Source organism: Hypanus sabinus, chromosome 5, assembly GCF_030144855.1.
Source record: "Hypanus sabinus isolate sHypSab1 chromosome 5, sHypSab1.hap1, whole genome shotgun sequence".
NCBI lineage: Eukaryota > Metazoa > Chordata > Chondrichthyes > Myliobatiformes > Dasyatidae > Hypanus > Hypanus sabinus.
In genome coordinates this window covers 155,428,653-155,442,809 of record NC_082710.1, presented here as the reverse complement: position 1 = coordinate 155,442,809, position 14,157 = coordinate 155,428,653, and the positions used below count along the sequence as shown (strand labels likewise).

The window sequence follows — 14,157 nt, the reverse complement described above, 5'->3', positions numbered from 1 at the left end:
GCTGGCCAGAAATGCACTGACCAGAGAAATCAGAGTGGCCAAGCGGCTCTACTCCGTAAAGTTGAGGTATAATTTCTCAGCTAACGACTCATTTTCGATGTGGAGAGGCCTGCAGGAGACGCACTGCCCCCCCTGCTGAGGTTAACAAAGCTTTGGCTGACAACCTTAATACCTTTTACTGTAGATTTGAGAGGGTCCATCTTACACCTGTCCCTCCACGCTCTTCGGTCTCTCTTCCTGCGTGCCCTCGACCCTTGACCATCACTCACTGGCACTCATTCCCCAATCACTGCAATCACCTCTCCACCATCTCTGTCCAGCCCCCCAGATCACAGCTTAAAATCAGCGAAGGAGAAGTATGTCGACTGTTCCAGCGACTTAAGTCCTGAAAATCTCCAGGCCCAGATGGGGTCTCCCCCTCCTGTCTATGAGCCTGTGCTGATCAGCTGGCTCCCATCTTCACTCAGCTCTTTAATAGATCTCTGGAGCTGAGTGCGGTTCCGACTTGCTTCATCCCGGTCCCCAAGAAACCCACCATCACAGGACTGAACGACTACAGACCTGTCGCACTGACATCTGTGGTCATGAAATCCTTTGAACGCTTGGTGTTGAACCACCTGAAGACCCTCACCAGCAGCCTGCTGGACCCCCTGCAGTTTGCCTACCGGGCAAATAGGTCAGTAGACGATGCGGTCAACCTGGGACTGCACTATATCCTGCAACATCTGGATCATCCTGGGACCTATGCTCGGATGCTGTTTGTGGATTTCAGTTCGGCGTTTAACACCATCGTCCCTCATACCCTCTGCTCCAAATTGTCTCACCTCACTGTGCCACCTGACCTCTGCGATTGGATTTACAGCTTCCTGACCAGCAGAAGTCAGCAGGTAAGGATGGGTCAGGTCACCTCGGATACTCGAATCACCAACACCGGCGCCCACCAGGGGTGTGTCCTCTCTCCACTACTGTTCTCCCTCTACACCAATGACTGCACCTCCTCCAACCCATATGTGAAGCTTTTGAAGTTTGCAGACGACACCACCGTCATCGGACTCATCCAGAACAGTGATGAGTCTGCATATCGACAGCAGGTGGACCAACTGGAGCTCTGGTGCAGTCAGAACAATCTGGAGCTGAACACGCTCAAGACAAAGGAGATGATATTGGATTTCAGGAGACATCCCCCCGTTATGTCCCCCCTCACAGTCCTCGGCAGCCCTGTGTCCACCGTGGAGAACTTCAGGTTCCTGGGAACCACCATCTCTCAGGATCTGAAGTGGGAGCAGAACATCAGCTCCATCCTGAAGAAGGCCCAGCAGCGGATGTACTTCCTGCGGCTCTTGAGGAAATATGGTCTGCCTCAGGAATTGCTGCTGCAGTTCTATACTGCAGTCATTGAGTCTGTCCTGTGCACCTCCATCACTGTGTGGTTTGGAGCCGCCACCAAGCAGGATAGAACCAGACTACAGCGCACCGTGAGGACTGCCGAGCGCATCATTGGAGCCTCCTTGCCCTCTATTGTGGACCTGTACTCTTCCAGGTTGAAGAAGAGGGCGGGGAACATCATAAAGGACTCCTTCCATCCTGCGCACAGACTGTTTGAACTGCTCCCGTCTGGTAGGCGCTTCAGATCCCTCCAGACTAAGACTAATAGGCACTGGAGAAGTTTTTTCCCTACTGCGGTCACTTTGCTGAACAGTTAACTGCCGGTTTACTGTCGGCTAACTATTACTTGGATTGCACTACTTGTATGTATAATCTATATTTTCATTTATGTTTATCATTATTATTGTTATGAGCAGAGAGACAACATCTGCCGGAAGTAAATTCCTTGTATGTGCACAGGTACTTGGCGATTAAAGTCTGATTCTGATTCTGAAAGCAGAAAGTACGTGGAAGGGAAAGATGTGCTTGGTAGTGGAATCCCACTGGAAGTGGCAGAAGTTATGGAGAGTTATGTGCTGGACACAGAAACTGGTGGGGTGGTAGGTAAGGAGATGAAAACCCTATCCTTGGAGGGGTGGCAGGAGATGGAGTGAGGGCAGCCATGCGCGAAATGGAAGAGATGCGGGTAAGAGCAGCATTGATGGTGGAAGAAAGGAAGCCCCTTTCTTTGAAGGAGGAGGACATCTCCATAATCCTGGAATGAACTGTATATATACACATGCATATTCTGCATTGTTGTATTTTTACTGATACTCCATATGGCTTGTTGATGTATGTGCAAGAACTGGGAATGGTGTCATGGGGCAGGGTGGGAGGAGAGGTGATGGGTGTTAGGACACCTATTATGTGATTAAAGCTGTCAGTAGTGCAATCTATCAAATATCTGGGGAGCATTCTCTCTGAGGATAACGGCATTGACAACGACATCCAGGGCCACATTAAAAAGGCATCAGCTGCCTTTGGGAGACTTCAGCGTAGAGTCTTTCAGAACAGTGTCCTTCGTCACTCCACAAAGGTCGCTGTATATTAAGTGGTGTGTGTCACCATCCTCCTTTACAGCTGTGAAGCTTGGCTAACCCTACAGCCGTCACATCAAGTCCCTGGAGCGCTTCCACATAAGCTGCCTCCAGTGCATCCTGGGAATTACCTGGTGTGAGCAGGTGCCTCACACTGAAATACTTGTAAAGACCAACTGCAGAAGTATTGAGGCCATGATCACCCAGCATCAGCTGGAGTGGCTGGGGCAAGTGATAAGGATGTCCCCATGTCGGCTACACTGCAGAGTGTCCTACGGCCAGCTACATCATGGTCGACGCTCAGCTGGAGGGCTGAAGAAGCGCTATAAGGATCAGATGAAGAATGCTTTAAGGAAGTGCAAGATCAGACCTGAGGACCTGGAGGATGTTGCTGCTGACCGTAACACTTGGGGACAGCTGTGTAGGGATGGGGGTTCGTATTCTGGAGATAGAAAGAACAACCAGAAGAAAACAGAAGAGAGCCAAAAGAAATGCAGTCATCACTACCACCACTACCACATATATGTGTCCCACCTGCAATAGAACTTGTGGGTCCAGGGTAGGACTGTATAATCAAAGATCTCACTGTTGAAAGAGTGGACATCATCCTCAGATTTAGGAGGACAACCGAAGGAGATTATGTGATTGATATTTTGTCTGTGCTTACTGTGTGTGACTGTTGTTAATGTGTCTTTGCACCTTGGCCCCCGAGTAACACTGCCTCATTTGGCTGTATCCACTAGTATTCATATACAGTTAAACAACAATTAAACTTGAATTGAATTGGAAGCCTCATCCTGAGAGCAGATACAGTGAGGATTGAGGAATTGAGTGAAAGGGGATGGCATTTGTACAATTAACAGGGTGGTAAGAAGTATATTCCGGATTCCTGTGAGAATTTGCCCCTCCCCACTGATCTCCCTGCTGGCATTTACCTTGCAAACTGAACAAGTGCTATACCTTCCCTGACACTACCATTCAGAGACCCCAACATTCCTTTCAGGTGACACTTCATCTGTGAGACTGCTGGGGTCATCTACTGTATCCAGTTCTCCCAGTGTGGCCTCCTCTAAATCAGTGACACCCAACGTAGATTGGGAGCCCATTTCACTGAGCACCCATGCTCCATCCGCCAGAAAAAGTGGGATCTCCCAGTGGCTAATCATTTTAGTTCTACTTCCCATTCTGACATGTCATTCCACGGTCTTCTCTACCGCCGTGATGAGGCCGCACTCAGGTTGGAGGAGCAACACCTTATGTTCCATCCGAGTAGCCTCCAACCTCCTGGCATGAACATCAATTTCTCAAACACCCGGTAATGCCCCCCTACCTTATCATTCCCATTCCCTCTCTCATGCATCTCCTTACCTGCCCATCACCTCCCCCTGGTGCTCCTCTTCCTTCCCTTTCTTCCATGGCCTTCTGTCCTGTCCTATCAGATTCCCCATTCTCCAGTCCTTTCTCTCTTTCACCAATCCTAACTCTTTGCTTCACCACTCCTCCCACTCCTGGTTTCACTTACCACTCGTGTTCTTTCCTCCACACCCCCCCCCCCACCTTCTTACTCTGACTTCCCGTCTTTTCTCCTCCAGTCCTGAAGAAGAGACTCAGTGACTGTACTCTTTCCCATAGATGCTGCCTGGCCTGCAGAGTTCCTCCAGCATTTTGTATGTGTTGCTTGGATTTCCAGCATCTGCAGATTTTCTCCTGTTTCTGAGGTAAAATATTTTGAATGTATTTATCTTATTGTATTTCAGTACAGCTGACAATTTACTGCTCGTCCCTAATCGCCCTTGTATGAGCATCAGTGAATAAGTTATTGGTGAAAAGGTATTTAATAGCACTTTTAGTGACAGATTCAGTCACTTTGCTGTTGATTCCAATTGGGCTGATGCGGCATTAATTCGTTGGATTGAAGTTGTCCTGCTTTTTTGTCTTCTGTCCAACTTTCTACAAGGTTGAGTAGATGTCAGTGTTGCAACTGTATGGCATGCCGGGAACAGAATGATATGTTCTTAAAAGTGAAAAAAGTGAAAGCCAGAAGATAATGATACATCTCAGTCTGAATGTAAGATCCCTGACATTACAGAGGCTATTCTCCAATCAGTTTGATCCACTTCACATGAGATCGAGAAGGAGATAATTGTACTGGGTACAGAAAAGGCTATGAAACACATAACATCTCATCTATAGTATTGATTACCTGTACTCCAGAAAGTCTACTAACACCATGCTGTACCCATATGCATATCTGCCATTGAAAATGATCCACTATGTGCCACAACAGAGCACAGGTTTAAGGTGCTTGGGAGCAGGTACAGAGGAAATGCAGGGGTTAAGTTGGTTTTTTTTTGCATGGAATGGGCTGCTGACAATGGTGGTGGAGGCAGATCTTTTAAGTCTTTTAGGGTCTTTCAAGAGACTTTTGGATAGGTACATGGAGCTTAGAAAAATAGAGGGCTATGGGTAACCCTAGTAATTTTTAAGGTAGGGACATGTTTGGCACAACTTTGTGGGCCGAAGGGCCTGTATTGTGCTGTCGGTTTTCAATGTTTCACGGATGCCTAGTTTTAAAGCTGCCAAATCTGTTCTACTACAAGTCAATCCTATTCAGCATGCTTGCACAGAAACACAACATGATGGAAGGTGCAAAGACTTGCCTTCGCAAGGCCTGTGGGGCACTGACTTCCACAAACGCTATTGTCGGCAGAAGCATCCACTACAGGTAGATTAGGAAGGACAAAGACAAGTCAGTTTATCCCTCCCATGCCTCAGACCCATACTGACAGTGATATATTTCTGGCTAGCTGGTTGATTTATTGAGGTGATATCCAGCAAAACTCGGTGATGTATATTGAAGCCTCCCAACCTATTCAACATTTGACACATACATTACCTCGGTTTGAATTCTTCTCCAACCGTGACAGAACCAAGAATCCACTGTGAGATACCAAAGATGATACCAGTCCTGTGATTGATGCAATAATAATGATAGACTCTTCACCAGAAGCACCTGTTATTGAAATATTCACATGATAGAACAGAGTCAGAGAGTTATAAAGAAAAAAATGGCTTTGACCCAACTTCTCTAGGTCAACCAAAGTATCTTTCAGAGATGGTCCCAGTTACCTGTATTTAGCCCACATCCATCTGAACTAAGGATTCCCAACCTGGGGCCAACAGGACCCTTGCCAAATTCTATTAGTCCATGGTGTTAAAAGATCCTGAACCCCTGTTCATAACCTTTTCTATACATATACCTCTCTGAAAATATTTTAAATTTTGTAATTGCCTCTACTGCTTTATCTGACAGCTTGATCCATATACCACCCCCCTCAAGTGTGAAACACCTTTCCCACAGCTCCCCCTAAGTCTTTCCCTTCTCACCTTAAACCTATGACCTCTAGCTTTAGTCTCCCCTACCTGCGGAAAAAGACTGCGACAATCATCTTTCCTATGTTCCTCCTGATTACCTTAAAATTCTATTAAGACCACCCACCTTATAGCCTCCTTTTTACCAGTGAGTCCAAGCCCATCTAATCACACAATTTAAAAAGGCATTAGAGAAAATGACTGTTAGTACTCCCATATTTCAATACAGGCCATTTGGTATACCCATCTGTCAGGAAATTGAGATCAAGTTAGGGTTGATGTTGCTTCAAATCCCTAATGACTGAAGGCTCTTGTCCACTGCATTACTGCAACTGAGTTATCATGCCTCCAAGAATGCATGGTGAAGGTGGTCTATTCAGTGATGCCTGCATTAATTTAGTTGGTCGTTCAACTCATTGCCGACATTGGTGAATTTATGTGTAGTTATAAAACAAAACCTTGTTCTATCCAGTGTATTCTTAGAGAATGGGATGCCTTATACGATTTCACTGTTGCAATTTGTAAGAGGAAGATTTAATCTGCTGAAACAGAAAACCTAATTTGTTAATACTGGTTGAGAGATAAATATTCCAGAGCACAAGAGTGAACTCAATCAGAATCAGGTTTAATATCACCAGCATACATTGTGAAATTTGTTGACTTTGTGATGGCAGTACAATGCAATATATATAATAGGATTAAAAAACTGAATTGCAGTATGTATATTTATGTGCCATCAGGCTTCTATACCTCCTTCCTGACAGAAGCAATGAAAACAAGGAATGACCTGGGTGATAAGGTTACTTAATGATGGACACTGTCTTTCTGAGGCATCGCTCCATGAAGAGGTCCTGGATATCACAGAAGTTAATGCACATGATGGAAATGGCTAACTTTACAACTCTCTGCAGCTTAATTTGATCCTCTCTTTCTCTGCTGAAAGAAGTACTACACCCAAAACAGGGCCATGGCCCAGAAAGCACTTCTGGGATTACATGCTTACCTTGCAGTATTTGTAGGCCATTACTTCCTACAGGGCGAAACCCAACATCATGCCTTTTGTGGTTGGCAGCCAGTGACTAGTGGTTTTCCCGAGGTTTCCGTGTTGGGACCACTTCTTTTTTATGCTGTGCATCAATGGTTTAGATGATAGAATAGATGGATTTGTTGCCATGTTTGCAGATGATACGAAGATTGGTGGAGGGGCAGGTAGTGTTGAAGAAACAGATAGGATGCAGAAGGACTTAGACAGATTAGAAGAATGGGCAAGAAAGTGGCAAATGAAATACAATGTTGGAAAATGCATGGTCGTCCATTTTGGTCGAAGAAGTAAATGTGTAGACTATTTAATAAATGGCATGAAAACCCAATAATCTGAGATGCAAAGGGACTTGGGAGTCCTTGTGCAGAAACCCTAAAAGTTAACTTGCAGGTAGAGTCGAGGGTGAGGGAAATGCATTGTTAGCATCCATTTCAAGTGGTCTAGAGTGCGGAAACAGGGTGTGATGCTGAGGCTTTGTGGAGCACTGAAGAGGCCTTGCCTTGGATATTGTGAACAGTTTTGGGTTCCTCAGATAAGAAAAGATGTGGGAAGAGATGTACTGGCATTGGGGGGAGGGGATCAGAGAAGGCTCATACAGAGGATTCTGTGAATGAAAAGATTATCATACAAGGAACGTTTAGTGCCTCTGGGTCTGTACTCACTGGAATTTAGAAGGATGAGGCAGGATCCCATTGAAACCTTTCAAGTGTTGAAAGGCCTAAACAGAGTAGATGTGGAAAGGATGTTTCCCACGGTGAGGAAGTCAAGGACAAGGGGGCACAACCTCAGGATAGAGGGGCATCCATTTAAAACAGATGCGGAGAAATTTCTTTAGCCAGAAGGTGGTGCATCTGTGGAATTTAATACTGCATGTAGCTGTGGAGGCCTGGTCGTTGGTGTACTTAAGGCAGAGTTTGATAGGTTCTTGATTAGACAGGTCATCAAATGTTACAGGGAGAAGACTGGGGAATGGGACTGATGAGGGGAAAATAAAATCAGCCATGAATGAATTGGGGAGCAGACTCAATGGGCCAAATGGCCTAATTCTGCTCCTATGTCTTATGGTCTTACAAATGTCTCTGATGCTTCACTCCAGATGAGCTAAACACCTTTCATGAACACTTTGAAAGAGAGAATAAAACTAGACCTGTGTGGGTCCCTGCAGCATCTGGTGACCCTATAATTTGTCTGAGGCCAACATCAGAACATCTTTCATGAGGGCAAGCCTTTGCAGAATGTTGGGCTCTGATGTACCCGGTAGGCCACTGAAAACCTGTGCCAACCAGCTGGTGGGAATATTGAAGAACATCGTCAAACTCGACTGCTGCAGTTGGAGATTCCCAGCTGCTTCAAAAGGGTGACCATTACACTGGTTCCCAAAATGAGCTGGGTGAGTTGTCTCAACCACCATTGCTCAGAGGTATTCATATCTACTGTGATGAAGTGCTTGGAGAGGTTGGTCATGATGAGAATCAACTCCTGCCTAAGCAAGGAGCTGTACCACTGCAGTTTGCCTATTACCAACATACATCTACAGTGGATGCAATCTCACTGGCACTCCACTCAGCCATGGATCACCTGGACAACAGTAGTACCTTTGTTAGGCTGCTGTTTATTGATTACAACTCAGTTTAACATCATCATGTCCTCAGTACCAATCAACAAGCTCCAAACTTGGGCCTCTGTACCTCCCTTTGCAACTGGATCCATGACTTCCTCAACAGTCAGAATAGATCGGAAGCAATGGTCTAGTCTCTCTACACACATAACTGTGTGGCGAGGCATAGGTCAAACACCATCTACAAATTTGCTGATGACATAACTATTGTTGGCAGAATTTCAAATGGTGACAAGGAGGCATACAGAAGCAAGATAGATCAGCTCGTTGAGTGGTGTCACCACAACCCAGTGTTCAGTGTCAGTAATTCCAAATAAAGGATTGTGGACTTCAGGGATGGGAAGTCAAGGGCACACACATCAGTCCTCATCAAGGGATCAACAGTGGAAAGGGTGAGCAGTTTCAAGTTCCAGCATGCAACATTTCTGAAGATCTAAACTGGGCCCAACACTTTGATGCAATTACAAAGAGGGCACAACAGTGGCTATATTTCATTATAAGTTTGAAGACACTTAGTAAGTCACCAAAGACACTCACAGATTTCTACAGATGTACTGTAGGGAGCTCTCCAACCAATTGCATCACCGTTTGGTATGGAGGGGGCTTGGCACAGGATCATAGACAGCTGCAGAAAGTTACACACGAGCCAGCTCCACATTGGCACTTGCATCCCCAGCATGGTGGATAACTTCAGATGGCAAAGCCTCAAAATGTGGTATCCAGCAATAAGAACCCCCATCACCCAGGACATGTTTTCTTCCAATTGCGACCACCAAGGAGGTCGTACAGGAGCCTGAAGACACATGCACAATGTTTTACTAATAGCTTTCTGACAACAACCATAGAACTTTTCAATGGACATTGAAACCAGGTACACTAAATCATTATTTTTGTCTATTTGCTCTCTTTTGCACTTATTTAATTAGATAGTTACTGGTAGTATTTTTTATTATGTATTCCAATGTACTGCTGCGGCACAACAACAAATTTCATGACATATGCCAGTGATATTGTACCTGGATCTGATTCTGGTTAAGATATTAGAATGAGATCTGAACCCACAATCTGGAATTTAGAGTTGAGAATGCTGCCACATGAGGCAGAGCTGACACCAAGGGAAAGGGTCACAGTGGGCAATAACAGAAAGACATTACATTGATTCTCAGGGAACTATCAAATAGAACTCTCAGTGCCTCACCTGCTGAGAGCCTGTATTAGGGACAGTGAGCAAATTGTCAGCTGATGGAAAGTTGCTGAGGACATGTTTTCATTGGGTAATACTTCAGTGCATCCTTAGGAAGTTAGAACAGTTCTTAATCTGCTTGCAAGGGATGCTGATACCATAAAGAGTTAAATGAAAGAGGTAACATTTTTCTCCAAAAGAGAAAAAGAGGCCTCTTGTGATTTTTACGATGACATCCAAAACAACTGCTGTCATCATTAATCGAGGAAAGGAGAATTCTTCTTCAATGACTGAATCTAAGAACATATTTGATTAAAATCACCTTCCCCTGCACTTGGTGATCCATTGCGTGTGCACAAGCACAGGAAGATGTACTGTAGGTATCAAAAGCAGAAGATATCAGGTAATTGTTCCAGCTCAGCAGCTGTCTAAATATTTTGGTAGGGAGGAAGAAATAGTCAGGACTGGGAACCAATCAATGAAATTAGTCATACGTGGTACACAGAGTGGGTGCTGACTGAACAACAGTGTGTTTTATACTACATGTTATTTTTGTACAGGTGTGTTGATGAAAAATAACAGATGTCTCCGTTCCCCACTGTAGGCCTGAGCTTTATTTCCTCTGCACATTCTTACAGAGGGTCTAAAGCCCTGTTTACCCAAGTAGTCTCTTATCCCATACAATACTGGTAGTGAATTATTTGTTCTGACACGCAGAGCCAATCAGGATGTGATCAATGTTCCACATACCACATGAGAAGAAAGTAAAAATCAGTCAGTCTCCCAATTTCCAATCACTGTAAAGTTCAACACAAAAGACTGACAGATGGTTTGACAGAGTGAGGAAGGGTGACTCCTTCTGTCTGGGTAAAAGGATTGCCAATTAGATATCACTTAGAGAAAGATGAAGGGTAATAAGGAGAAACTGGCAGAACCTGAACTGTTCTGTGACAGGGATTGGGTGAGACGATGCCCAATGATCAGGATAAAAAGAAAAATCAGTAAATCTCCCCATTTGCAATCACTGTAAATTCCACACTAACACTGATTATGCATTCCTGATGGGAACAGTGCTGTCATATCCAAGAAGCTCAATATTCTACACCTACTGTCAAACCTGCCCGGTTTATATGCAGCTTGAGCCAGATAACTGAAGACCAAGGAAACTCTGCTTCAGCATTCTTAGGAGAGAAAGAAAACCAAGCAAATCAATATGATGGTTCGTGACCGTGGGGTGGCAAGAGAAAAGTTTGGATTGAAATTCAGAAACTCTAATACTGTAAAACCAATATGCAACAGATTCTACAGATGCTGGAAATCTAGAGCAACATACAAAAAACATGATGGAATGATCATCTATTTCACTAATTTCCCATAGCCACAAACTGTTTCCCATCAACCTCCATCTCCACCGTTGCCCTTTGTTTTCCCTTATTCCGGTGGCCTCTCACCTCACCTCTTCACCAACACCAACCTCATGACCTGTCCATCACCTCTACCTAGTTCGCCACCTCCTTCCCCTTGCTTCATGGTCTACTATCCTGTCAAGATTCCTCGTTCTTCAGCCCTTTACTGCTACCTCCTCTCTCCGCCTTGCTTCTCACATCATTCCCTTTTCTCATATTTCCTGCCAGTTCATCGTCCTCCCCCTCCCTCTGCCTTTATATTCTGGATTCTTCCCCCTTCCTTTCCAGTCTTGATGAAGGATCTCTTCCTGAAACGTCAGCTGTTCATTTCCCCCATATAGACTGACCTCCTGAGTTGCTCCAGTATTTTGAGTGTGTGTTGTTTATGGTGTGAAACTAATTGAATTGCCCTAAACAATTGAATTGGACATCGTCTCACCCAATCTCTGTGCTACTGTCAAACTTTGCTACTGTTTGATTAATACAGTCTGCATTCCAAAGATCATGACATATACTTTTACGACATTGCCTATAAATGAAGCTTACCTGGGGGATTTAAGGTAAAATCTGCCTGGGCAGAGCTGACAGGGTTGGAGGCAACACAAGTGTACGTTCCACATTCACCTGTCAAGTCAGTCAAGATGATGAGGCTTCTGTTTTCATTAATTAGCCAGTGACGCTGAGAGATTTCCCCTCCGTTTCTCTCCCATTTATATTTCTGAGGATGTCCTTTAGCGTCACAGGTGAGTTGGATGGTGTAACCAGGGGCACTGTAGCTCCTTATCAAAGTCTTCGACAGCTTATCTAAAAGGGAAAATACTGATTAATACACTATTATATTTCATATAAAACACCATCTCCTTCTCTCAAGTACTCCATCTCCACCGCATCTGCCCTCAGGATGAGGCTTTTCATTCTAGAACGGTGATGTCCTCCTTTTTCAAAGAAATCGGTTTCTGTTCCTCCACCATCAACGCTGTATCTCTTCCATTTCACACATGACTGCTCTTACCCCATCCTCCTACCACCCTACCAGGATAAGGTTCCTCTTGTCCTCACCTACCACCCCAACAGCCTCCGCGACAAGCACATAATTCTTTGAAACTTCCACCATCTCCAACAGGATCCCACCCCCAACAACCTGCTTTCCACAGGGTTGCTGCCCATGCAATTTCCTTGTCCATTCGTCCCTCCCCACTGATCACCTCCTGGCACTTAACCTTGCAAGCAGAACAAGTGCTACACCTTTCATTACCACTACCATTCAGGACCCTAAACAGACCTTCCAGGTGAGGCAACACTTCACCTGCGAGTCTGCTGGGGTGATATACTGTGTCCGGTGCTGCCGATGTGGCCTCTTGTATATCAGTGAGACCTGACATATATTGGGGGACTGTTTCACAAAGCACCTGCACTCCATCCACCAGAACAAGCGGATCTCCTAGTGGCAACCCATTTTAATTCCACTTCCCATTCAGATATGTCCATCAATGGCCTCCTCCACTGTCGGGATGAGATCATACTTGGGTTGGAGAAACACACTTTATATCCTTCCTATCACTTGGTGTTTCTCTCTCCCCTCCTCACACTTTTCAAATCTACTCCTAAGCTTGTTTTTTTTCTCCAGTGCTGCCAAAGGTTTTCAGCCCAAAACATCGACTTTGCTTTTTTTCATAGATGCTGCCTGGCCTGCCGAGTTCCACCAGCATCTTGTGTGTGTTGCTTAGATTTCCAACATCTGCGGATTTTCTTTTGTCTGTAATATTTCATCCCTTTCAAATTAGCCCTCATTGGTTGGGTTGTGAACAAATTGACGCATTTTACAGAATGATTGTGGACCATCAGAATAAACCAAACAACATCGGATGATAAGATTTAGTTTGAAATTAGAATCAGTGCTTTAGGGATCGAATTTGAGCACTTTTCCACACAAAGAATATTTTAAATTTTCTTCCACAAAAGGCAAATGATACCAGATCAAACATTGTTTCTAAGTTTGTGAATTTACTGCAGAACATTTGCTGCTGCTGTTATGAGTGATGGACAGACCTAATGGTCAATGGGGTGCAGAGTTAACCATTAACAACCCCCCTCCTGAGAACTACGAACTATTGCTGTTGCTATGCTGCTATTGAGAGAGAGATAAAGCCGAGGCAAGAACATTTGCTACAGATAAGAGGGGCAGAGAGACTGTTGATTTACTGTATTTTGACTCTTCCTGGATTATTTACCTTCCACTACAAGGACTTTACTTTGCTTGTTAACATTTCTCAGGAGATAGCAGGAGTGGCCTGATTTGATAGACAGTCATTCAGAGTTGATGGCTAGCTGAGACCCCATGAGTGGGGATAAAAGACAGGTCTGGAGAGACACCCTTCAGACACACCAGTGGACACTGACTGACTGTTGGGAACCCACAGAAAGGTGGGGGCTTCGGAGACCAAACCAGGAAATAGGTCAGTAAAACTCACAGTGTTACAGCAGGGCCGGTGGGGACTTGTGTGTGAGTCCACTCATGCCAGAGGGTCGAGTCCACCACAGAAGAACGGTCTAGCTGAAGACCAGAGGGGTCATAACTGAATGGCTACAATGACACAACGGATTAAGAAAGCCACTAAAGGTTTGCCTTCCGCAGCTGTTGCTGTTACCTCTCGCTCTCTCTCTCTCTCTCTCTCTCTCTCTCCAACGATTTCAATACAACAACCATAACCACCTCAGCATTTATGAACTGAACTCTATACTTTCCTATGACAATTCATTTACCCCTAGACTTTGATAGAGCTTGTTTATTATTATTATTATTCCTACACTTTTAGGTTTATTACTGCTACCTTGTTTTATATGTATATTTGCGTTTTTGATATTGTATTGTGTAGTTTACTAATAAACACCTTCAGTTTGGTACCACCAGACTCCAACGGATTCTTCTTTCTCTGCTGGTCAGACACCCAGTTATGGGGTATGTAACACTGCCAACTACACAGTGTTACCAGCAGGGGGCCATCCAGCAGGCAGAGAGACGAGACACCAGTAAATGTATCGATAAACGCCTTTTATAGAATGGCAGTCAAGGC

General features: G+C 44.7%; 1 protein-coding gene across 3 annotated transcripts in view; it reads right to left on the bottom strand.

Moving 5' to 3' along the window:
* The window catches only part of LOC132394486 (HEPACAM family member 2-like), a 54,181-nt gene that overhangs the window by 18,369 nt on the left and 21,655 nt on the right, over nucleotides 1-14,157 (bottom strand). For all 3 annotated transcript variants that reach the window (XM_059970698.1, XM_059970699.1, XM_059970700.1), the window contains 2 exons: nucleotides 11,630-11,887; nucleotides 5,359-5,475 (listed from right to left, as the gene is read on the bottom strand). In XM_059970698.1, the coding sequence (XP_059826681.1) occupies nucleotides 5,359-5,475; nucleotides 11,630-11,887 (375 nt within the window). The remainder of the gene's footprint in view (nucleotides 1-5,358; nucleotides 5,476-11,629; nucleotides 11,888-14,157) is intronic.